The 25,577-nt window shown below is 56.7% G+C and overlaps 1 protein-coding gene across 1 annotated transcript in view; it reads left to right on the forward strand.

Annotated features, from left to right (window-relative positions):
- The first annotated feature begins 2,078 nt into the window (after window positions 1–2,078).
- The window catches only part of AJAP1 (adherens junctions associated protein 1), a 56,643-nt gene continuing 33,144 nt past the window's right edge, over window positions 2,079–25,577 (forward strand). Inside the window, exons 1-3 of the mRNA XM_068537483.1 lie at window positions 2,079–2,121; window positions 4,086–4,269; window positions 5,152–5,969. Of these exons, the coding sequence (XP_068393584.1) occupies window positions 2,079–2,121; window positions 4,086–4,269; window positions 5,152–5,969 (1,045 nt within the window). The remainder of the gene's footprint in view (window positions 2,122–4,085; window positions 4,270–5,151; window positions 5,970–25,577) is intronic.

Here is a 25,577-nt window from a genome sequence, read left to right on the forward strand (position 1 = left end):
GCCCTTGTGCAATTTTTCTATGAATCTGAAACTGCTCTAAAAAGAAAAGCTTATTTAAACAAACAAACTGACAGAAGTGGGGTGGGATCAAGAGGCGTCTGGACGCAGGATCATGTTGAGGAGGGGCAGGTAGACTCAGCAGGGGCCCCAGGTGAAGGGATGCCCATGTCTGCAGGGGGCTCGTGACGTCCACATAGGAACACGGACTCCCCCAGAGCCAGCTCTGTGCTGGAGGAAGCACATGTGTGTCTGTCCCACCTGTGTCCTCGGAGTCATTTCAGGCTGTACCCTGTCCGTTATTGATCACAGATGCACGGTTCTTCATAGAAGAGGAGGAGACCTCAGTGCCACCTGCTCCAACCATCTTGTATAAGGATGGGAACCTGGGGCTTGCGGAGTGGAAGCAACAAACCCGTGCTCAGGCCAACCTCAAACGGGATTGTTCCCACTGTGGCTTGTCCCCCGAACAAGCTGATGGCAAGCCCAAGCGAGACATCACGGGTGGGGGCCTTCCTCAGTCACCCAATGCTGGGGTTGTACGTGGGGTGCTTGTCACTGCCAGTGGCAGGGCTGGGACAGGCCGGCCACCTGTCGGACACCTCTCAGGTTCTGCCCTGTCCTGGAGATTCCGGGATGGCCTCTGGGCCGTGCAGACTCCTGCATAAACTTCCGGCCCAGCCCCAGTGCTCTGGCAAGTGGATACCAGCTGCTCGCAGAAGGCAGCCCTGCAAACTCCTTGCTCGGAGCAAAGCGCACCCTTAAGTGGAAGAGATGTCTTTGTCTCCCTTAATTGACAGTGATTTTCTTCAGTGAAGAAAATATACAGAAGGTATCAGATTGAATCTCAATTTGCTGAATCTTATTAAACTGTTCTTGGGGAAAAAAGATTTCAATAAAAATTTAAAAGGGAGAGAAGCAAAAAAGCTGCCAACTAGAAACTAAAGTGGGATGGAGCAGTGGTTCCCAATCTGGGAGCAATCAGGTGGGGGTGGCTGGGGGCTTTTGTTCTTCATTTGAAAGCCTAGGCTGGGATGTTGCCGAGGGGGGAGCCACCCGGGGCCCGTCTGTCACGGGGGTGTAGACGCGGCAGCCGAGCGCTCAAGCAAGGATCGTGTGGACGAATCTGAAGTCTCCACTTCACGTCCATTGCCAAGGCCGGCTCTGGCCCCAGCATCCTTTCTTTCCTCCCACCTGCCAGGGTCAGAGAACAGGATTAGGACGCAATGCAGTGTGCCCCAAGTCTGTCTACCCACTACCCCGGCACACATCCACGCCTTCAGATCTAAACTACATACCCTAAAAGCCACGTCTTTGAAGTGTAGACGTCAGTGCTTTTGATGTATTCACCAGGTTGTGCAACTGTCCCCACCATTAATTACGGAACACTCTTATCACCCCTAAAGCAAACCCTGTAACAATTAGCAGTCACTCGCTACCCCCCCTTGCCCCCAGCCCCCCGGCAGCCACCAATCTACCTTCTATCCCTGTGGATTGACTGCTTCTGGGCATTTTTTGTAAACGGAACCGTACAACCTGTAGCCTTTTGTGACTGGCTTCTTTGTGACGTTTTCAGGGTCCATCCACGTGGTAATGTATATCAGCACTTCTTTCCAAATAACGTTCCACTGTAGGGCTGGACCACCTTTCTTTACCCACTCATCAGCTGATGGACACTGAGATTGTTTCCAGTTTCCTCTGTTATGAATAATGCTGCTGCGAACGTTCGTGTACACACTTTTGCACCCAAGAGTGGAATTTCTGGGTCCACTTTGAGGAGCTTCCAAACTGTTTGATGGCTGCACCGTTTCACATTCCCACCAGCGATGCCCGAGACTTCCAGTCTTCCCACCTCCTCGCCAGCACTCGGAATTGTCCCTCTGTTTGTAGCCATCATCGTGGGGCTGAAGCGGTGGCACTTTCGTAAGGCGTCTGTGGATGCCCCAGAGTTTTGGGGAAGCTGGCCGCACTCGGCCCGCACCATGGCCTGGCCTCCTTGGCGTGTCAGCCGCTGGCTCTGGTGGTTAGTGGCTCTGAGGGCCTAGCCTGCAGATGTGTGGGGTCCTCTGCCACCTTGAAAAATGGCTGATGGCACCGTGGATGCCTTCCTGGGTGAGAGGATCTGTGAGTGGTCCTCCAAGAACCTCTTAACCGTGAAACGAATGTGGAGTTGGGGGCTCCCCAGCCCTGTGCTTAGCAGTGTCAGAGGGACACTGCAGAGTGCTCCTGGGGTCCTGCCTGGTTTCAGGAGCAGCCGGAGGGATGAGGACAGAGGTCACCGGCCGCCCCTCACGTGGTCCTCGCAGATGTGACTGAATCCTCTCCCACCGAGATGCATCTTCACCCCAGGGGATCCCCCACGGAAGTGCGGGAAGGTCCAGATTGCGCACAGAGGCAGCAGGCCTGGTGACAGAGCAGAGGGTTTGGGGCCTTTGGCCCCTGTAGAGAGACCAATGATGGGTCCCCTGCAGGCCGCGGAATCGGTCCCTGGCCTTCCTATGGGAGGGCCTCCCTCTGCTCCCCCACCCCAGGCCCTGCATTTCCTGGCTCCTGGGTGCGGGTGGAGCCTCTGTCCTGACCTGTTCACCTGCCTCTTTATTTTCCCTCTGTGAACAAATCTACCGGTTCAGAAAGAAAGAAAATGGACTTGAAGAGGAAAAACAAATCTAACTCTCCCCGCTGTTGCGACGGGTTGGCTTTTCTGCATGACAGCTGGGTGGCGTGGAAAAAGAAGGGTTTCCATGGTAACCAATTACAGCTCATGATTGGTGGAAAACGGCAGAACTATCCTGCATGTGAAGTTGTGCGGGGCAGGCAGGCACAGGCTCAGGGGCGGCGGTCTTAATTTCCTGGGGCGACGCTTCTCCAGGTAGTGGTGGCAGGCAGGTTTGCGTGACTGGTGTTCATTCAGCCTGCCTGGCAGGGCCTGGTGCTACCTGGTGGCGTCTAGTAATGCCTGGTGGGGCCTGGTGAGGCCTGGTGTGACTGTGGTGCCTGGGAGGGCCTGGTGAGGCCTGGTGAAGTCTGCAGGTACCTGGGGAGGCCTGAGGGTTCCGGTAGTACCTGGTGGATCCTAGTGGTGACTGGTGGGGTATGGTGGGACCTGGTGAGGAGGTGGGGTATAGGGAGACCTGTGGTGCCCTGTGAAGCCTGGGGGTACCTGGTGATTCCCGGGGATGCCTGTTGAGGCCTAGTGGTACCAGGGGGGGTCTGGTGAGGCCTGGTGGTGCCTAGTGGGACCTGGTCCTACCTGGTGAAACCTGATAATACCCGGTGAGGTCTGGGGGTTCCTGGTAGTAACTGGCGGGGTCTGGAGGGATCTGGTTAGGCCTGGTGAGGTGGTGGGACCTGGTGAAGCCTGGGAGGACATGGTGAGGCCTGGGCAATGCCTTGTGGTACCTGATGGTGGCCAGTGGTGACCTCCAGGCCGAGGCACCACACCTGTGGGAAGCAGCATCTCATTTCCCTGAGGGCTGGACTCACGTCCAAATGCACAGAAAGGTGGGAGAACTTGAGCTTCTAAGGCATCCCCCTCACTGAGCCACCTGTGGCCACAGAGGAGCCGCCCTTGGTGTGCGCCTGGGGGCACCTTGCGCCAACCTAAATCTCCGTGTGCAGCGAGGCTGGCCTGGTCCCTGCACCACGCGGGGCTGGCTGTGCAGATAAATCGCACACCGGCAGCCTCTTGGTGCGGAGGCATCAGCATGATGAGCAGTTCCTAATTTCTGCAGTCAAGCGCTTGCGTTCTGATTGAAAACCTGGGGCCTTATTATTTGAGGATTTGTCCTTTTCGGCAATTAGTGCTCATTAATACAAGTTGCTTCCTTTCAACATGCCGGGGGGACAGCACGTTCCTAAGTGTCGGTGAGGGAAAAGTCAGCCCCAGGCACGTGGACACACTCACACAGACATGGACTGACTCAGTCCCTTTGAAAGTCACGTGACACCCTTGGAAGAAAACCTGCCAAACTCCGCTTCCCCAGGCCTGGTTCCACAGTGTTTCTGGGCTGGCGACTCGGTGCAAAGCACATGCTCTCCCACCCCCACCTGCGACCGTCCCTAAGTTCTGGCTTCGTGTCAATTTCCAGACGTGGCCTTGGTGACGAGCTCTGACTTCGAAGGGCGCCTGTCCCAGGTCCTCAGTTCCCTAAGCCGGCGGCAGGGCGCGGGGCCCGGGTCCCCCCACCCTCCATGTGCACTGCATCCCCCCCGGCTCTATCCTCGCCGGGCCCAGGGCGTGCTCAGCCTCGCTGCCCTTGCCAGGCCGTGCAGGTGCGCCCTCCCCAGCCTCCCCGCGCTGAGGAGGTAGAGGACAGGGTCCCCAAGGGCACCTGCACGGGAGAAAAATGTCAGCAGAACAAGCACTTGGGCAGAGTGGGCGCCTTGATGGACTTTCAGCTTCCCCGCAGCGTGTCTTTTCCTGAGCGAGATCCAGAGGAGGCCACAAACCAGCAGCTTTCCCCGTGTGTGTGTAACGGCATCTGAGGCCATGAGCCTGCTTTCAAATCGGCACATTCAACTGAGATACGAGGCGGGAGAGGGTGGGGCTGGCAGAGCGCGGGGCCTGGCCCGGAGCAGTAGATGCTGGGACTCTGCTCCGCGTGAAGCCCCACAGGCCGAAACCCCCGTCCCTCCGAACCTCGGCCCTGCCGGCTGCAGGCTTAGCGTCACCCAGCGCGGACCGCGAACGTCTGCGACCTAGAGGGAAGTGCCCGGCCTTGGACCCAGGGTGTGGACCACGTTCCAGCCCTGCCGTTCCCGCCCCTTTTGGTGCCTCCGTTTTATTAAGGGTCAGAGTAAAGCGGGGATGGAAGGCCCGTGAGGTCATCTCTTCAGCTGACAGATGGGGGCTTTGGAGACTCAGTTTCCCTCCTGTAAGCGGACGCTTTGTCCTCAGCCCGCCATGTGCAGGCAAGCTCCTTGGAAGGGAAGCCGGGTCCTGAGCGCATGGGGTTCGGCCTGTGCTTCTAAGATGCTGACAGACCGCGCTTGAGTCGGCCTTTGAAGTGAACTGATGAAGGGTTTCATTCCCCTCTGGAAGCTGGGATTAGCGCTTATTACAAGAAGAGCATTTCCTCGTCCTGGTGGGGGGTGGAGAGAGCCCCCCAGGCAGAGGCCCCCCCCCACTGATGCTTTTCTCTCTTTCCCACGCAGTTCCATGTTCATCCGCTGGCCCGGCTGCTCTCTAGGAAGCCATGCTTGGATCCTTATAGCCATGTTTCAGCTCGCCCTGGATCTGCCCGCGTGTGAGTCCCTGGGCCCGGGCCCCGAGTTCCGCCTGCTGCCCCGGCTGCCCCACCGGCCGCCCCGCGTGTGGAGTTTTAAGAGCGGACAGCCCGCCCGGGTCCCAGCGCCCGTGTGGAGCCCCCGGCCGCCCCGCTTGGAGCGTGGTCACAGTCACGGGCAGATGCTGAGCCCCCGGGCCCGACGGGCGCACAGACCCAGGGACCAGGTGGCCGCTCTGGGGCCCAAAGCGGGGCTGGCCAAGCCCCCAGCTGCTGCCAAATCCAGCCCTTCCCTGGGCTCCTCCTCCTCCTCCTCCTCCTCTGCGGGGGGCAGTGGAGCTCCCACGGACCAGCAGGCCCTCCTGCGGCGGGGGAAGAGGCACCTGCAGGGGCCCGCTTTCAACAGCTTTGACTTTCGAGGCAGCAGGCCCACCACGGAGACGGAGTTCATTGCCTGGGGGCCCACGGGGGAGGAGGAGGCCCCGGAATCCAATACATTTCCAGGCGTTTATGGCCCCACCAAGGTCTCCATCTTCCAAACGCGGAAGACAGCTGTGGCCACCGCCACCGCCACCGCCACAGCCACCACGGCCACCTCCGTGACACTGCAGACTCAGGGGGTCACCGAGCCCCTGGACCCCAGGAGTGGGAAACCGGTTGGGGTAAGCACAACGGAGCCTTCCACCAGTCCCAGCAGAGACAGTGGCAAAGTCAGCAAGCCCCCGCGGGTTCTGGGGGAGACCTCAGGTACGCCCACCTCTTTTCTGGTTGGGGCTGGGTTGGGGGGATATTTGGGGGGGGTGTGGCTTAGGAGGGATGCTGAGCTGTGTCCTGGGGAATGCTGTTTTGTGAGACTCTTCGTTTCCCAGCAGGGAACCTAAAGCCATAGCCCCTCAGGGGAAGATGGGGCGCTGTGTGTCTGTGAACTTGCACATGTATATGTCCTGGCAAATCTGGGTTGTGCTCTGCAAGGAAGGGCCAGGCTCTTCTAGCTGCTGGAACGGAGCAGGGAGAGGGTCTCTCCTTAGAGGTGGACCTGAAGTGGGCACTGTACCCACCCTGCCTGTGTAGGGGTGTCTGAGCCCCACCAGACACAGGGAAACATCTTCCTGAATGGCAGAACTTCAGCTCCTGGGCCAGCCTGGGAGTTAGATGTGGGCACATCTGCTGATGGAGACAGGGTATGTGGTGTCTTCAAAAACCCTCAAGGGTATGGCCCTAAGGAGGGGCAACTGCCAGACTGGCCTAGAATTAGCAGTTACCTTAAACAGCAGGAGAGCCTGAGGCCCTGTATCAGGAGGAGCTTCCTGTGGTGTTAGCTGAGGCTTTGCGCCCTGACTCAGGTTGGGGGGGGTGTCTTGTCCCTGAAGGTGGGTTAGGAGGTGTTTGGAGGATGGAGATCAGACAAGTGGCTTTGGTTCTTCTGCCCGTGTCATTTTAGGTGCGTGTAGACAACTAGCGTTTCTTGGCTTTGGAATATCTCGCTGCAACGTCGTTTTGTTGTTCTCTCTCCTCCTGTGACTCCTCCGATTGCTTCGAAAGGAGTAGTCCTTGAAAATCTCCCAGGCCAAAGCTTGTCCCTTCACTGATAGGCCTGCTGCATGTACCCAGCTTCAGGCCGGCCAGGGGACAGCCAGAATCCTGGACCCCTGTGTTCCCACCCACTGCCAGCATCCTTGGCTTCTGTGAACAAGCCACGGCCCTATGCCCCACCATGACTCCCAGGTTTACAGATTGTGTCCGTGCCTGCACATCCTAGACTAGCAGCAGTATTTGCTGACTTGCAAAACAGGATGCAAATTCCAGGGCATGAGCCCAAAGGGGTGGGGGCACCGTGCAGCCTCCTCCACCCCCGGCTTGCTTCTCCACTTCCTCAGGGTTTGGACCTGACACGGATCCTCTGCAGAACCCAGAGGACAGAGAGAACTGCTCCCCAGGGTCCCTCCGCAGCCAGGTTGCCATGCTGTCCCTTGCGCTCTGTGTGTGCACCAGATTCTGTATCCCGGCCGGCAGGCAGGGTATGGTCAGTAGTTGGACAGGTTTCCATGGAGTGGGTGGCCTTTGTTCCATGACCTACTTCCTTCCTTCACCTGGATAAGAGAACTGCAGTTTTTATTCTGCGTGATTCTTCCCTAGAGAGCAACATATCTGTGGAAGCAAAGCCAAGCTCCATCTCAACGCCAGGGGCCGGGGGCCGGAATGGAGGGACGGAGGCTGTGAACTTGGGGGTGTCACGAGAGAGGGTCTGCAGGGCTGTGCCTCAGCTGTCTTCCACATAGCCCCCTTCTGGGATCTGGAGACACACAGTCCCTGCCATTCATCTTCTCCGTGCCAGGCGCCCAAGAGCAGTTTATAAAGCATTCGTTTTTACCTCGATAAACTCGCAAGCCATCATCATAATAGAATTTAGTGGTGCATTCATTTATTGTCATCTCCTCTGCCTACGTCACGTACTATATAGACATGGATGAGAAAACGAGTTACCATTTCTTCCAAATTACATTTGTTATTACTAAAGTTAAATGCCCGGGACAGCGTTATAAGGCTTAGCAAATTAATTCATAGCACATTGGATATTGCTAATCCAGCTTGACAGATGCTTATCTTGGAAAAGATTTATGGTTCTTCATAATATAATCTGCTGCTAGATTAATTTGTTTAGCACAACAAATTTAAAAGGGGGAAAGTATGTGTGTTTGTTTCTAATGCAGAGAAATGTTCATTCTGGAAAGTGATGCTGGATGCTGAGTAGGGGCAGCCAGTGGTCCTCAGCTTCGAGTTCAAGGCAAGGAAAGAGAGGACATGCTGATGCCCCTAACCGGGCTCATCAAAGCTCAGCTGGTCCTACGTAAGTGATCCAGGCCCCAGGGCACTGAGAGCCCCGGCAGGGGTCCTGCAAATCCCCCTGGGCAGCAGATGTAGACCTAGGCCCCCCAACTCGTTGGAGTATGACTGCTACTCACACTTCTCCAACAGGATTTAAGGCAGCAAGGGTGGTCTTGGGGATCCCAGAGCTGTGGTCTGGGGGGCCTTGCGTGCCACGGCGAGCGGTACGTGCTTCCAGGCTGCAGATCTGCGTGTGAATCTGGGCTCTGCTGCACGTAGCTGGCTGACCCTGGGAAAGTTCTCTTCTCTGTTGACTACATTTTCTTCATTTATAAAAGTTTGGAAATATCTCTCCTAAATAAAATGGTTGCTGTGAAGTCACAGTAAATCAACCCCAAGTACAAAACACGGTGCCTGGCAACTAAGAATCCTCTGTCCGCGCCAGATGTTTTTATACCCAGCAAGAGTGACTCTGAAGAGAGGGTTACAGGTGTCAAGGACAAACAGGCCCAGATTTGCCCACTCACAGCTGGGGGGTGCTGCAAAGTCTGGAATTAAGGCTTTAGGAAGTGATATGAAGAATCTGATAAGTCAATTCTGTCGTCCAAAGAAGTGTCTTTGGAATCAGATTTGGGAAGTTGTTTTATTTTTGCTTCTGTAGAGAAATGTTTAGAAGGGGAATGTCTAAACTTTCCCGTCTGTCCATAGCACAGGCATTGGTGGGTGTAGAAAGGGCAGGTGGCTGGTGATTTGGGGCACTCTGAAATCTGTCAGGAGCTAACATTATATGGAAAAGCTGCTGGAATTGTCTAAGGGCCCACTCGACATGGAGCAGGAATCACGCTCCACATAAAGCAGTTGGAAAATCTCTCCTAGTTTTAGTGTGGTAGTTGAGAGTGCCACAGCCTGCCTGCCAATTCCTGGCTTCATTTGTATCAGCTGTGTGAACTTGGGCAGCTTGCTTCTTATCTCTGTGCCTCAGTGGGAATTACAGAATTAAAAATCTCATAATGTTGTAAAGATTCAGTGAGATAGTACATGCCAGGTGCTCAGTGCCTGGCACATAAAGGTTCCTCAGGACACGTATGCTGCTGTTAATACGATAATGATGATGGTGGGGGTGGTGAAGATAGAGATGATGATAATGATGATGATGACGATGATGGAAATAATGGTGGTGGTGATGATGGTGATGGTGATGTTGGAGATGATGGTGCTGGTGGTGATGATGAAGATGGTGATGATGATGGTGATGATGATGCTGGTGATGGTGATAATGATGGTTTTGATGGACATGACGTAGACGATGGTAATTATGATGATGGAGATGATGGTGCTGGTGGTACTGGTGATGCTGGTGATGGTGATGACAGTGATGATTATTGTCCTTGTGATGATTTGCTGTCACCGGCTTACTGCTCCATGGTGAGGTCATTTGATGAGGTCCCACACTCTCATCCCTGACCTTGGTGCTCCGAGCAGAGGTGTAGATGACGCTTAGCCAGGAACTGCTTGGGATGGAAAGTCACCTGGCTCAGGCCTTCACCAAGGCATTGAGCTGCAGCCTCACACGGTGCTGGCAGAGGCTGAGCGTCAGACGGTCAGCCCTTCACCTGAGGTCGGGAAAAGAGGGCTCCCCATGGTGAAGCTTTGTTCTCAGGTGACAGCTCTCTTGCTGGTTGTGTTCTGAGTCTGGAATTACAGTGTCTCCCAGGAGAAAAATGGAGAAACGGAAAGTCATTTCCTGGGCTTTAATCTTCAGCCTCGTAAAGGGAGCTGTGGGCAGTTTAAGCCAGCTGGTCTCAGTCCCCGCGTTTGCCCACTGCGGGATCTCCTGGGCACTTGGCCTGCAGTTCGTGCTCAGTAAAGATTTCCCAGACCTGACGTTCCTCGACCCTGCCTGCTGGCCCCCGGCTCCTGCCTGCACAGACACGTCTGACGCTTTCCCCACCTGCCTGTGTTCACAACTCCGGGAAGGTGCACTGCCCAGGAGGGCCAGGGTCCCCCTTGTCATTCGAGGTTTGTCCCCATCTGGATCAATCACAGATTCGTGACACCCAGCAGCTCAAGGATGTGATGGCTCAGATGTCCTCCCAGTTCTGCCTGGTAATTTTTACACTGGAATCCACTCACGTGTTTCCAAGGATGATTTCCAGGTTGCTTTGTCCTTGTCACCAGGGGGCCTTCACTGTCCTCTTGGTGGGAGGGGCTGGTGTCGTCTTCTCTCACCCTGATGGTCAGATGACCTGAACTGGGAGCGGGGAGACCTTGGGATCAAGTCCCATGATGATGGAGTAGTTTCTAAACGCCGGGATCGGAGGGGAAGGGAGAGAGAAGCAGATGTAATGGAGAGAGACATGCTCCTTCCCTTCCGTTTAAAGCTGCGACGGCGGTTTAAATGCTGAACCCCTTTTAATTACCTTGCTGGGTGTTTGCTACCAGGGAAATGAATCCGTCCTTAATTTAAAGACATTTGAGGCAAATGACTCATGAACTTCAGAAGTTTTGAGTGGCTTGATTGGGATAAGAGCATCAACGAACAAGTGAGCTTGTGGAGCTTTCCTAAACAGCCTAAACTCTGTACACAGCGAGGCTGGTCTTTGGGGTCTTCACTGGGACTTCCCGTATGGATGCGGTGTGGCTTGTCCTGCCAGCTCTGGTTCCGGAGGGTGACCCGTCCTGGCCACAGGCGGGATCGTGTGTGTCTGCTGACGGCACCGGGACCTGTCCAGCCTCCCTGAGCGCTCCCCTGCCTTTGCTGAGCAAAGCTGTGTTCACACCAAGTGGCTAAATGAGCTGACTCATTAAAGCCGGCCTCAGGTTCTCCTGGAGATGACTCTATCACCGGCTTCCTTTTATTCCCTTCACATGCTTCCTGCTCCGACTTACTGCATTTAGTGCTTCTTAAGCTCTCTGTTTCCCTCAGGGCCTCATTCCCCTTCTGAGAGCACTTTGGGATCAAGAAGTGTCTTTAATTCTTATCCCAAACCGTGGTGGCCGTCCCCCTGCGCTTTCTACCTGTGAGCGGTGGCCCTCCACCCACCCTGAGCTGTTGTCCTCCCCAGGCCCTCAGAAGATGCAGGAAGAGACCGGAATTGATGCCTCCTCTACCTGGAAACCAGTGGCCTCTAAGGGTGCCGGTGGGGCTTCCGGTGATCCAGGGCCTGGGGGGCTGCAGGAGACACACCCCTGTAGGATGCATCTCCCCTCCATGGGAACCGCGCTCACAGATGCTTTTGATATACGGTGGTATATGGTTTCATCCACTCACAGGGGAATGATTTTTAAGTGTTGAAATTAAATATTAGACAGAACATCATTTTTAGAATTTTTATTTGACTATGTTAAGAGAACTGGTCTCAGAGTTTCTGGCTTTTGATCAATTGCACAGCGAACCATCCACTCCTCAGTTGACGTTAAATGCTGCACCTTGGGGGGGGGGGGGAGGAGCCAGGGGGTAGAAAACCCATCCCTGTGCCCTCTTTAAAAGGAGCTTAAAAATCTCTTTGGGAAAGCCAGACAGGGAAGGGCACAAGAGACAGATTACAGTGAAGGATGCGAGAGGAAATGTCACAAACACCGCATAGGAAATAATAGCTCAGGTGTTATTCTGGAAACACAGATGGGGGAGGAGGGGCGAATGAGGAGAGTTCTGATGGACGGGGAGGGTGAACAGGGGCAGAGGCCAGGGAGGCCAGCGCTGCTGGAAGCCCAGAGGCCTGCCTGGTAGAGGGAGGCCGGGGCGGGGGTGCGGTGACCCTGGGACTGTCTTCTCACCTCTAGAACAGGATCTGGAAGAGAAAACCCTTGGGGTCCCTGGTCCAGCTCTGAACTGATACAGCAATGTGAGAGGCATGTGTACTTCTGCCGAGCCCCAGAAGAACGGCCTTGGTGCCGTTTCCCTCCTGTTCTGTCATCAGTGAAAGGAGAGCCCTGGAGAGCTTTGGCATTCCCCGCTTACAGCGTCAACAGCCTGCCAGCCAGCCGGGGGGCCAGGCAGTGGGCCCAGCAGTTCCCGGGCACAGGCAGGCTCTGGGGTCAGCGGGGTGGTTGCTGGAGACGGGGTTTCAGAGCCTCTGTTTGGGGTGAGACGTCACCCGTTCTGTCCCCCGCCCCTGCCCAGGAGTGGTCCTGGGTTACAGTGACTAAATAACGTGAAAGGGCCCAGGTGATTACACCTGGAGAAGAAACAGTGCCGTCACCTCTGCAGCAGGTAGGTTCCCAGTGAAGGTCAGGGCCCCCCAGAGCTCCCTAGCCCAGTTCCGGAGACTCAGCCCCGGCTGCCGGGTGATGGACGTGCCACATGGTCAGACAGGAAGGCCAGACCTCCGGTCTTTGCTTTCGATGTGGCTCAACAACTCTCTGCCCTGAAGTCTGTGGTTAGGAGGTGATGATCAGTGATAACAGAGGATGCAGCTTCCCTTTCCAGAAGTTTCCTTTGGCAGCAGGGATGCCGAGTCTGTCTGGGGAGCTGTGTGGGGGACAAAGCTGGGGCTGGTGGGGAGAGCCCCTGCCTTGACCGGACCTGCCCCAGGCCCTGGAGGCCCGCCCTGCGGCCCAGTGGCGTGTCCTCGACTGTGCGCGTGACCTCGGGGAGCCCCGGCTTCCCTGCCTGCAGAACTGGGAAGTGCTTTCCGCCTCGCGAGGCCGTCCTGAGACTTGACCCTGTTGACCCCGGTGGAGCGCGGAGCTTGCAGCAGTGCCGGGGCAGAGCTGATGATGGAGTCCACCTCCTTTTGTGGCTACCTTGGGGGGTGGAATGGCACCAGTGCTGGGAAAGTGCTACTTATTTTGTGTCCTTCAAATGCTCCCCGAAGGTATTAGGATGAGGATGTGCAGGTACCCAGCCAGCATGGTTCTGGCTCTTCTGTGACCTTCCTCTGCCCTGGAAGGCTTTCAGCAATCAGACCTACCCCGGAAACCCAGCAGAAGCCCCTCACGAGCCACGTCGGCAGCCCCGTGTGTGGTTTGGGGGGCGTCACGCCAAGGGGAGGTCATGAGCTGGAGCATCCTGTGCACGAGGACAGCCTGCTTCTCTCCAGACCCCCCTGGAACACAACCCTCCCCCAGTAAGTGGCCCAGGGAGGACTTGCCATGCTCCATGCTCGGCTTCACTCTCCACGTTCTCAAAACTGGCCTGGGGGGCAGGGGGTGGTGCTGATGCTGAGGGAGGCTCAGCCATCGAGAGTCGGGGGGCGGGTGGACCCGGACCCAGCTCTCCTCACCCCCAGGCCAGGGCCCTCTCCGCGACTCCGGGGGGGACCCTCCCTACCACACACCCCTGTTGCCTGAAGCTTCAGGACATCCTGAGTGAGGTGGGGACAGGGGTCCTAAGTCTGAGAGGAAGCCGATTGTCTTCTTTGCTTGCACTTTCTGGGCCACATGTGAGGTCCAGTGATGAAAGAACCTTCCCTGTCCTCTTGGGCCCTCAAGAAGCTCCAGGAGCGGGGGGTCTCCACCAGCAGAGCCTAGGCCGGGGGGGTGGAAGGGTCAGATGCCCACACGGGGTGCTTTCACACGCTGCCCAGAAAGGCCAGCAGCTAGGGCCCTGGCCAGGACTCCAGGGGTGTGTCCTTGGGCCGAGGGCAGAGCCCCTGAGAGACGCACACCTGGGTCCTCTTCTCTATCCCCCATCCGCATGAAGGAGGGCACTGGCATCCTCTGTGGAGACGGGGCAGGAGGAGCCACCCCGGAGGATAGAGGCAGCTGGAGAAAGCTGGGCTGGGAGGAGGGTGCCCGAGGGCAGGAGAAGGAAGTGCCGGGGCTCTAGGGCAGGCCCCCTGACCATCCAGATGCACAGCCCGAGTGCCGAATACACATTTTCAAATGCTCCCTTAACTCACTTCCACCGCACCTTTTCCTAGAAAATACAGCCTGCCGAAAGCAGTGGTTCTAAACACTCGTGTGGTGCCCTGAGTGTGATTTAGAGGCAACACAGAGGAAGGTTACTTGTGATAAAGGCTGGTCTGTGCACATCTTCACTGGGAAGCGTAAGGAGGTGGTCAAGGGCACCCTCCACCCCCACCCCGGGGCATCACCAGGAACATGATGCCAATGCGAGCTGAGACAGGTGTGTCTTCTGGGCCTTGAGGGCACGTGACTTTCTGAAATGGTGAGCAGCTCTCTGCAACCTTGGGGACAGAAATAACACAGCTTCCTTTTGATATGCGTGGTGGTTGCATTCTGGGAAACATCGGTGCTCCTTGAAATCATGCAAAGAATACTCTGGGTCTGTACGTGGAGGCGTGGAGGCGAAGGAAGGTCTCCGGGCTCAGAGCATTCAGAATGTGCCTGAATGTGTGGCAGGACGTTCGCAGTCACACAGGACAGGGGGCCGTCTCTGGGGGAGCACGTCTGCCCCCCGCACTGCAGGGCGGGTAACATCGCAGCCTTCCTCAGCTGATGCCAGTCATCGTGACAACCCAATGTGTCCCCACATTCCAAGATGCCCCTGCACCCCGAGAATCCCGGCTGCAGTCCTAGGCATTCCTGGGCCTCGCCCTCACCTGCGTGCCGCACACAGAAGCTTTCTTCTGTGCATGAGTGTCCTGAGGCTGCAGCAACAAATCACCCCAAACTGGGGGGGGCTTAAAACCACAGAAGTTCATTCTCTCCCAGTTCCAGAGGCCAGAGGACCAAAATGAAGGTGTGGGCAGGGCTGGGCTCCCTCCACAGGCTCTAGGAGAGCATCCTTCCTGCCTCTTCCAGCTGCTGGGCGCTCCGGTGTCCTTGGCTTGTTGCCGTATCCCTCTAATCTCGGCCTTGTCCTCAGATGGCTTATTCCTTCTGTGTCTGTGTCTCTCCTTATAAGGACACCCGTCGTTGGATTTAGGGTCCACCCTGATAATCCAGGATGGTCTCATATTGAGACCCTTAATGTAATTACATCTGCAAAGGTCCTTTTTCTAAATAAGGGCATATTGACAGGTTCCAGGGATTAGGACATGGCTATCTTTGGGGAAGGGGCTGCCATTGAACCCACTACAATGGGAGGAGCTTTCATTAGCTCTGGCTGGGGTTGGCAGTGCCTGGGGATTTTCTCCTGCAGAGGTAGGGAAAATTGCAGATTTTTTCATCTGCCCCCAGTCCTGGCATTGCTGGAGAGGTAGGCAGGCCTGTGTGGGGAGAGCATTAGCCCAACCCTCACTGCTCCTCCCCCACAAGGCCAGAGCTGCCCAGAGGCCCTGGGAGCCACTGGGGCTTGGAGAAAGTTTCCTTTGTATAAACTGAGCTTCACAGACAAGTCAGAGATCAAAATGCTTGAGCTCCCATTGGCCTCATCCCTGTAGATCATCATTCGCTCATTTGTTCATTCAGTTCAAGTGTTTACTGAGCACCTACTATGTTCCAGGCTCTGCAGTGACATCGGAAGACAACACACACACACGGTCTTTGTCCCCTCTGGGGGCAGCAGACAGACAGACACACGTACAAACACAAATAAGGAAACCCCACGTATGAACGCGTGCGAGGAGGGTGCACGCGGGGTGGGTGGGTGAGTGAGGCCGGGGAGGCAGGCCTCCCCACCCGAGGACCCGAATGATGAGAGGGAGGGAATGATGGGGAAATGCAAGGTGGAGGCAAAGGAAACCGTGTGATGTGATGAGTGACAGAAGGGCTCTGGTGGGCGGGTCACGCGAATTGGAGTCGGGGAGGTCAGAGTGGTGGCTGGGGCAAGGTCACGGGGTGCTTGGGGGCGGCCGTAAGGGCTCTGGGTTTTATCCTGAGTGTAATGGGGTGAACAGAGCGCCGTGGTCCTGCAGAGGCTCCTGGAGGGCAACCGTAGGGGAAGGACAGGAGCGCGGGTGATGGAGGCAGTCCAGCGGAGAGGGGAGGCTGGGGGTGGGTGGACTTACTGAAGAATCGGACGGGGAAGTGAGGAGAGAGGACAACCTGGAAGGCCTCCAAGTGTTGGGTCTGAGCAGCTCGTGTCTTCAGCTGAAAGTGGTGCCTTTGACTGAGACGGGGGCAGCGTGGGCGGGCACAGATTGGAAAGGAATGTCAGCCCCTTTAGCCGTGTCGAGGTCAAGCTGCCGTGTGCGCTGTCCAGGTGGGGACGTCTGCGGACTTCTGGACTTGTGAGTTTGCAGCTGGGGAAGGTCTGGCCTGGGGTGGAGACTCAAAGCCCTCTGATGTCTGGGTGTGGCGGGCTGAGATCACCTGGAGGGAGTGTGGGTAGCATGAGACGGGGATGGACACAGGGCCCTGGGGAGTCCGGGAGGTGTGAGGAAGAGGAGGAGGTGGGGGGGAGGGGAGCAGGAGGGTGGTACATGGAAGCCTGGAGGGGGGGAGAGGGAAGAGGAAGGGGGGAGGGGAAGGGGAGGGGAGGGGGGAGGGGAGGGGGGAGGGGAAGGGGAGGGGAGGGGGAGGGGAGGGGAGGGGGGAGGGAGAGAGAGAAGGAGAAAGAGGAGGAGGAGAACGTGGTCCAGGGTCAGAGCTCCTGGGAGGCCGGGAGGTGAGAATCAAGGGACCGTCCCCCTTGTCCTGTGTCAGGGGTGGACTGCTGGAGGCTTGGTGAGAAGATGCCCCGGTGGAGCGGATTAGGGGGAGAGGGGAGGGGAGAGGACCACAGAGGTGACACAGGACTTTGCTGTCTTGTTTTGCTGTTTGTGACGAGGGAGCGTTCAGGCACACTGCCTGCCAGCATGAATGGCCCGGCAGAGAATGAAAACTCACGGTGGGGAGAGAACAGAGATACTGTGGAGGCAAAGTCCTTAAAGGATGAGGGGCTGGCCTTGGTGGCCGGAGGCCGACGTCTGTGCTCAGTGGAGAGGGCGGATGAGTCGGGCTTCGGTAGAGAGAGCGGAGGTGATAAGGGGAAGGCAGGTCTGGGAGGCCCTGCTTTTCCCAATGATGGCCCCCCCCCCTTTTAACTTGAGAACCTGCGCCAGCGCGGGTGGGAAGTGTCCCCGAGGGGCGTGAAGAGGAGCCTCTGCCCCCTCAGGCGTGGACAGACGGTGGGCAGGTGCACGCAGAGATCAGCTCGGATGGAGGTGGGGCATGTGAGCTGGTGGGAAGGAGGTGTCTGGGGGGTGGGAGACGTGGGCCCGAGGCTTCCAGGGGCAAGTGCAGAGGCCACCTGGCAAGAGTGAGGCCGAGTGTGGGAAGGGCAGAAGCGGGACGGAGGGCTGGAGCCGTGCAGGGAAGTGGGGAGGCTGCGGAAGTCCTGGTCAAGAGCAGGTTTGGACGTTTCTCTAAGTTCCAGCAACCACGGGAGAGCTGCCCCCAAATGTGCAAGCCCGCTTCTGTCCACACTGACACGGGCATGACCCGGCCCCCACCTGTGGCCCCCCACCTGGCGAGGTAACCTTGCTGTCCTCACCTGGTTAGGTTGCGGGTCAGCAGACGTGGAAGAGTACATCCCAGCTGCCACCCTGTACCAACTCCTGCATCCCCTCTACCAGGGCCTTGCAGCCTCCACCTGCCCAGTCAAACCGGTTCTTGGGAAAACATCACCAAGTTCACAGAGCATCCCAGGCTCTTTCTGCTGCCTTCCACCTCGAAGCCGATGCAAACGTCAGCCCCTTCCGGGCGGGCGTAGGGGTCAGTTTCTCCTCCGTGGGAGCCTTGCCCGAGGCTAGAGGCCCTGCCAGCCACAGAATGGCCGTCTGGAGCTCACCCTTTAACAGTCTTCTCTAATCCACACCAGGACTGGCCCTGCTCCTGGCTGAGACTCGGACCTAGTCTTAGAAACGAGTCCCTCAGTCTTCCCTCTGAGGCCCAGGCTTTATTGGAAATCACATTCTGTCCCCGGACATGGGTGGACATTCAGGGTGTGTGGACCCCAGGTCCGGGGCTGGTGCTGCATTCAAAACAGTGGTCAGTGGTCAGCTGCCTGCTTGGCAAGACTGGGGTGCACCTCTGGCCAGTGGAGGGCTGACACGTCAGTGGACATCAGGCTGGGCACTGTTTCCAGAGGCTCAGGAGACAGTGAGCCATCGAGGGCGACCAGATGCAAGGCCAGCAGCATCTCGGCTCCTCTGGTTTCTCGGCCAGCAGCTGAGGACGGGCTGGTGCCTCCAGTCCATTATGAGGAAAATTGAAGCATCCAGGCAATGAACACACTCTACTCTACCCTGCCACTGCCATGAGCTTCCATGGGGTGGGCGCCGTGCAAGGCAGAGCCCCACCTGGAGCAGGTGGAGGGCGGCAGGGAGGCTTTACACTCCTGGGATATCCTGAAGTCTCGTGCCCAGATCCCCAGATATTGACTCTTCCCATCTGCAGTTTATCCTTGGAATCTTGATCACCATCGGGACACTTTAAATCCCTGTCCATCCCCCCGAGGTGGACAGGCACCTCTCTGCTCCTGAGTTAAGAACCTGGCAGCCGGGAGGGTGGTGGGGAGAGAGGAGGCCTCCTGGGGTCCGGTCCCTCAGGAGCTTCCTGGGGGAGGAGTGGGTCCTGGGCACAAGGTGGAGAGGAAAACTCCATGAGGAGATGTGGCCCAAGATGGAAGTTTCCAGGGGCTTGATGTTTCTCTCTGAATGGGCTGAGGCAGGGGTACCCCTGGCCATGGAAGGATAGGCCTCATGTCTGACGGTCCACCTGGACCCATCACCCTGATGGTCATTTGTTTATGCACTCACTCGTTCAGACCCACTTACAGGCATCCCAGTTTCCAGGCTGTAATAGTCAGCTGTGCTGTGTAACAAAGTCTGCAAGCTCAGGGGCTGAACACCACCTACTTGTCAGTTTCTGTGGGTCCTTCACTGGGTCCTCTGCTCGGGCTCTCATGGGCTCTGGGCTCCAGAGGTGTCAAGCTGGGAGCAGAGGTCTCACTGCTCTCAGGCTCCTGGTTACCTCCTACACCCGGGCCAGGTGCTCACCTGGAGGCCCGACTAGGGAAGGGCCCACCTGCAGCTCATTCCAGGCGTCACTTCCTCGTGGCCGTGAGACTGAGTGCCTCATCCCAGTGAACTCACTTAACTCCCCTGAAACACGGATTTTAGCACCAGCTCTGCCACAGAAGCAACTTTCCTGGAAACGTCCATCTTGGGCCATATATCCTCACGGAGTTTTCCTCTCCACCTTGGGCCCGGGACCCTCTCCTTCCCCAGCCCACTGTCCTGTGGTCTCTCTGTCATCAGAACCAGCCTCGCTGGGCCTGTCGCCTCGGTCCTGAGGACCCCCGTCAATCTCCCCAACAGCCCCTGATGGTCATGGGGCCTGCGGGACCCAAGGGTGCTGCCCCCAGTTTCCTGCTCCTTCTTGACCTGGCCAGCTTGGAGCTCATTGTTCTGTTGTGTCCTGGGGAAAAAAAAAAATTGAAATAAATTACACATCAACACCTAGAGATGGATCCTTAATCAATACGCTCAGCCATCTCGGCTTCCCACTTGCAAATAACACCTCTAATGAATGAATAAGTGGCCTGGCTCCTGACCTCAACACTGACAAGATCTCCATTTTCTTGTGTCAGGGGAGCCAGTCAGAGTGGGAGGAACCCTCGACAGGGTCTATGTCCCCATGGGTGTCACTACGCTCACCGGGGCACTTGGGTGGTCCAGCTGGAGCATGAGGGCTGCGCATTACTTTAACTTGATCACCTCTGAAAAGTCCTATTTCCAAATAAGGGAACATTCTGAGGTCCTGCGGGTTAGGACTCCAACATAGCTTTTGTGAGGGACACAAGTCCACTCAAAATGCTTGTCATTGGATTTAGGGCCCACTCAGATAATCCAGGATGATCTCATCTTGAGATCTTTAACTTGATTACATCTGCGAAGACCCTTTTTCCAAATAAGGTCACATTCCCAGGTACTCAGGGTTAGGACTTCAGCCTCTTTTTCGGGGGGGGGGGGACAAAGTTCAACCCATAAAAGTACCCCCTTCTTTCTTCCCCCCATTGTCAACCAAATACAGCTCCTTTCTCCTGTCTGTGTAGCCCCATGAGAGCAAATCCTTGAGGAGGGGGTGTTTGGTAAGATGGCTGTGGAGGGAAGGGGCTCTTCATCCCTGAGGACAGAAGTTTCCGGAAGTTTTCCTCGACCACACGTGGATTATTTAACGTCCTATCAGAGGAGGAACGGGGAGGAAGAGAGACATGTCTGCAGCGTGTTTAGGGCAGAGGTTCTTGTAAAGGTTGCTTTTGTTGTTGACTTTGACTTTGGGGGAAAAACAACTCTACAAGACACTGAAAGAGAATTCTAGGCAGCGAGCTTGGCACAGCTGTCCCAGAAGCTGGGATTAATCTGCAGCTCACCTAGAGAAGAAGCGGGATGATGGGAAAACGCTTACCTTCCTCTTGATCTTGTCTCATTTTTACAAATTTTAAAGACAAGCAAAAACACCAGCCGCTGTTTCCCCTGCTGGATATATCAATCCCTGGAAGGTGTGCCATGTTTCCCACTGGCCCAGACATCAGGAACGATGCGGGGCCTCCCCGTTCTGCAGCTGGAGATGGCACCGCAGAACCTGAGGCCCGCCTTTCAGGCCAGAGCCAGAGGGGAGGACGCATCTCCCCAGGAGGAAAACACCAGCACTTTCTGTCCTGCAATGCTGAGCCCACACCTGCCAGATGGAGGCAGCCCCATCCTCCTGAAGCAACAAGCATTTCTGGAGCACCTGTCAGGGGCTGGGCATCCAAAGTTGCACAGAGAAGAAGAGACACTGCAGACCCCCTCTGACGCTTGGTCCTTGAGCAGGTCTCATCCCCTCCCTGGCTGGATCAAACTTTGCCTGCACTCCTCCTTTTCCTCCAAGGAGAAAGTATGTCCTTCTCCCTTGGGTATCTCTCCTTAGTCTCACTCATAGATTCAGCTTCCGAAATTAAAAGGAGATTGCAGATCTCCTTTTACCATGAGAACATTTTATTGTTGTTTTTTGAAGTAACTGAAGAGCTGACATTTGCTCAGAGTCTTTCAAGATGTCATCTCCAGGGAAGAGCTGCAGCCTCATCTTGGCATTTTAAGTGCCCCCCGAGAGCTAAGAAAAGTACAGGATATCAAAGCATCTTGTTGTACACTTTAAATATATTTAAATTTCTTTGTCAGTGATACCTCAATAAAGCTGAAGGAAAGGAAAAGGAAAGTACAGGGCAAGGCAGGCAGGCCGAGGGGCCATGGGCCTGGTCAGCCAGTCATCATGTCAAGTCAGCTTGAGAAGGAGGAAGAAGCGGGTGGTTTAAGGGACCGTGACCCCAAAGCTTAGCTGGTGGCATATGGAGGCCCACGGGGCAAGCTCACTCTGACACGGGGTGCTGTTTGCGTGGATTTCCAGAAGGACCAACTTCTACAGGCTCCCGGCCGCCCTGGGACAAAGGCAGAGGTGCTCACACAGTAGCCTCTTAGGCTGGCAGCTTCGAGAGAAAAGCCGAAGCCAGGCTCTGGGATGGTGCCCTGCTCCCCCCTTTTTCTCGGGTCCGATCCATCCTAGGGGGCCAGGGTTCTCAGCACTCACCATGACGGGGTCTGGGAGGTCCTTCACCAGCAGCATCCTCTCCACGCTGCCCATCCTCCAAGACCCCTCCCTGGAGGCCAGGGCATCCCCTCCTGATCTCAGCTGTGATAGTAACAGAGAGGGAACCCCCAGAGCCTTGGGATGGCCGTGGGACGTGCCCTCTAGGGAGACAGGCCCCGCTGGGAGGGAGCGATGTGAGCGTGCCTTCCCTCTTGGGGCCAATGAGGTGCATTTCCACAGCCTCCCAGGGTACAAGGACAAGCCTTTCAGCCAGAACCTCTGCTCAGAGGGCCCTTAACACACAGGTTTGGGGACAGCTGTGTCCCCCTCTTCCCCGGAGAGGCTGAGGAAGGGGGCTGCGGGTTGATGTAGGACCCTTGGGGTCAGAGTGTACCGAAGAGGCCGTGCAGGTCCAGGGGACCCTAATGCCATCTCATCTTAGGACCCGGCTAGGGTGTCACGTGGCCGACCCGGGCAAGGATCCAGCCTCCCAGGAGGGGGTGGGGTGGAGGAAAAACAAACACAAGATGCTGGAGGGAAGCTTCCTTGCCTGGCAGCTCTGCTCCCGCTGGTGCTCTGGTCCACCGGCTTTCACCTGAGTCCTGGAGCCCAGGAAATTGTGCCATGCATGGCTGGGGCTCCTCGGGGAGTCCACTCCGAATTACGCTCTGCCCACAGACAGCCTCATGGATGCTAGAACTTTCTATAAACAGGAGCGTCACCCCCACCCCGGGTGCCCCACGGTGCCCGATGCCAGCTGGTATAGAGCAGCTTCGTAGAAGCAGCACAGGACTGAGATAGCTCGCTGGCCCCCTGCGGGACCCGGGGTGGGCCTGGGGCCTTGGGCCTCTGTGTGCACATCTGTAAAATGGGATGACCTCCGTGCCAGGCCCCCCTCAGCACATGGGCAACGGATGCTGGAACTCTGGGTGAGTTACAGTGTGCCGTCATCATCTCCCCTGCGTTCTCAGGAGGCCCTTGGGAGGCAGCAGGGCCCCACGGGGCTTGGCTCAGGGTTTTCACTTGATTTATTTTTTCATGGACATGAAATGCTCCCTTCAGACTGCCTCCACTGGGGAGATGTGGGTCTGTACTTGCCCAAGGTCCCAGCTGCCCTGAGAACTATCGTCTCCAGATCTTGGGCGTAGAAGCAGGTCATCCAGTAGGGAGAAAATGCCCAGGCGAACCCCATTTGCTTGTTCCTTCATTCAATAAATCATTCATTCAGCCAACCGGAATATATCGAGCGCCTGGCTCTGTGCTAGGAGCTGGGACCTTTATGGTCGTCGGAATAGTCTCTGCCCCCGTCCTCATGAAGCACGTGACTAGTCCAGTGGGAACCAAATACAACTGAGCAGCTGCCTTCCCTGTTCTGAGAAGCCTGTTCTCCTTGTTCTGGAGGAACGGAGCGAGGAGAGCTAATCCTGCTCCCAAGCACAGGAAATCCACTGGGCACGACCTGTGGGGAAGTTCCGGGGTGTCCTGACCTGCCCCTGAGTGGTCCGGGATGGGCCTCCCCCAGCCCCCATTGGTGGCAGGACAAGGGCTGGACAAGGCCACTGTGACTTGTGCTATTTCCCAGATGCCAGAGAAGATTCTGGTGTTGTGATCTGCCCACACGCCATCGTCTGTGTCAGAGCCAGAAATAGAAGGCGGAAGATTCCTGCTCTGATTTCTGTGCTCATAATTCTAGGGCAAGATGCCCTTACAAAGTGTGGATCAAAGGAGATGGGGGGAGAGCCGAACGGAGCAGTTCACGCGAGGGCTGTGCCTCACGAGCCGGGCCTTGCCAGTGCTCCAATTAGCTGCATTTATAACCCATCAGGTCCAAGTGTCAACTGGGCTCAGCCCAGGGAAAAACGGGAGCAATTTGCGAAAGGCCCTTTCAACCACGACAGTGAAAATCCACATACAGACCAGCAAATCTCCTGAACCCCAGGCGCTTGTTCTGGGGGGAGGAAGAAAGGTGCCAGCTGGGCTGCTGCACCTTCTTAGAAGAAAGCAACACCTGAGTTGAGCCCCAGAAAATGAAGGAGGGGGGTCAATTTGCAACTCCTGCCTTCACTCTTAATAATTAGATGTATCTCATACCCACCGAGAGCCAGGTTCTGAGTGCTTGGCTTGAATTAAATCCTGAAAGAGGCACAGCAGTTCTGGGAGACAGACACTCCTCTGCTCCTCATTCGGCAGTGGCAAAAACAGAAGCACAGAGAGGTTAAGTGACTTGCCCAAGGTCACACAGCCTATAAGGGATGGAGTCAGGATTCCAGGCTTCAGGGGTGTTATTATAATGCACTGCACTACCCCGGGCTTTATCTCCTTCAATCTTCTCAACAACTCTTTGGAGTCTATAGCACAGATTAGGAAATAGAGACTAAAAGAGATCAAGGAGTCTGTGACAGTCACAGACTGCTTGGCCCCAAAGGCCTGCTGTTCCCAGCACCCTGGACCTTTGAGCACGCACACGTACGGAGTCAGCCATCCCTTGGCCAAGCCTGGCTAAGCCTCCCTCCCTGCCATCCCCCCTCATGGGGCCCTGGCCTGCCCCCTCCTCTTGACCTGTTCCGACGTTCTTGGGAAGCCCCTTCTCAGCTGCTCACTTCGCAGCCCAAATGCAGCTTCTGCTGCTTCCCCAGGAGGTGCAGGCCCCGGGAGGTCCCAGCCAAGGCGGTTAGAGCATCTGAGGAAAGGGAGGGGGCTAAAGACGCATGAGAGGGGCAGGAAAGCCCCCACAGCCCGACATAGCAACACCCCTGCATCAGCTTTGGGAGACGCCATCCCTTCCCCCAGCTGCCTGGGGACCCAGCCCGATGTCCTCGGGCAATGAACGAACGACAGCCCTGCTGTCACGTGATCTCAGTGCACGTCCCACTGGACAGAGGGACCCACAGGGTTGATGCCCCGTACAGCACACGAGCTCTCTGTGGGCGTTCTTGGAAGGAAGGAAAGAGGCAGCCCTGAGGAGGAGCCAGAGGTGGGGCTGGGGTGGGGAGGCGGACAACTTTCTCACCTCCTTCTGCGCAGGTTCCAAGGTCCAGGGGCGTCCTCTGCCCCCAGGGCCCTCAAGCGCACCTCCCCCCCCCCCCCCCCCCCGTGTCCCCGTCTCAAGTCGGCTTGTCCACGTCTGCTGTCTGAGCTGCCGCCCGTCTTCACTGGGCGAGTGGAGGGAGCTCAGCTGGTCAGTGGATGCGGGGCTTCCCCCAGGCTTCCGCGGGATCCAGGGGTCCTTACTGCTAGAGGGAGAGGCCAAGAGGAGCAGTCTGGGCTCAGATCACTTCAGACTAGACGACAGCCTGTCTCCCGCCCTGACTCTCACTTCTGGGAGAGGGGGATGGGTGGTTCCCAGAAGGGATGGGGTAAGGCACGCAGGGTCCCGGCTGGGGACCCAGGGGGGGGGCTCTGCCTTAGAGGGGTCTGCCACCCGCCACACACCCTGCCCGCAGGGGGGCCGGCCGCCCAGTGCCTCTGGATCAGTGGCTGGCTCTGCCTGATCTGTCTCCTAAAGGCCCTAATTCTCTGTCTTCTGCCCTGGCTACCCCCAGCCAGTCCAGGGAGCCAGAGCTTAGGAGAAGAGGGCCAAGTCTCCTCAAGTCTGCAAACCAGCTCCGCCGCGTCCTTGTTCTAATGCCTGACTGCTCTGGGCCTCACCTTTCTCACCTGTGAAACTGGGGTGCGAAAAATGCCTGCTTCATAGTGTTGTGAGGACGACAGGAGTGAATACCTGGGAAGTGCTCAGAACACGCCTGGCACACGGGAGGAACTGTAAGGGGGTTTATTCCGTACATTCCATAAACTTCCATACACTTCATAGTCTGCACGCAGCGGCCAGATCTGCCATCGCCACTCCCCTGCTCAGGGATCGTCAATGGCTCCTCACTGTATACGAGAAAAGTCCATGCTCCCTAACCGCGTTCAAGGCTGTGGTCACCTCCGCACGCGGCCTCCAGGGACCCTCCTCCTTCCCAGGGCCTTACCTCTGCTTCCGGTACTTGCCCTGTTCCAGAGCCACTGGCCACAAACACTCCCCTTCCACAAATCTCTCTCTAATCCCGTGTGGCCAGAAGTAGTCTCTTCCTTCCCTGTGTGCTCAGGTCGCCTTCCCTGTTGTGCTACAGAAATTACTGCGAA

This window comes from Eschrichtius robustus, chromosome 3, assembly GCF_028021215.1.
Source record: "Eschrichtius robustus isolate mEscRob2 chromosome 3, mEscRob2.pri, whole genome shotgun sequence".
NCBI lineage: Eukaryota > Metazoa > Chordata > Mammalia > Artiodactyla > Eschrichtiidae > Eschrichtius > Eschrichtius robustus.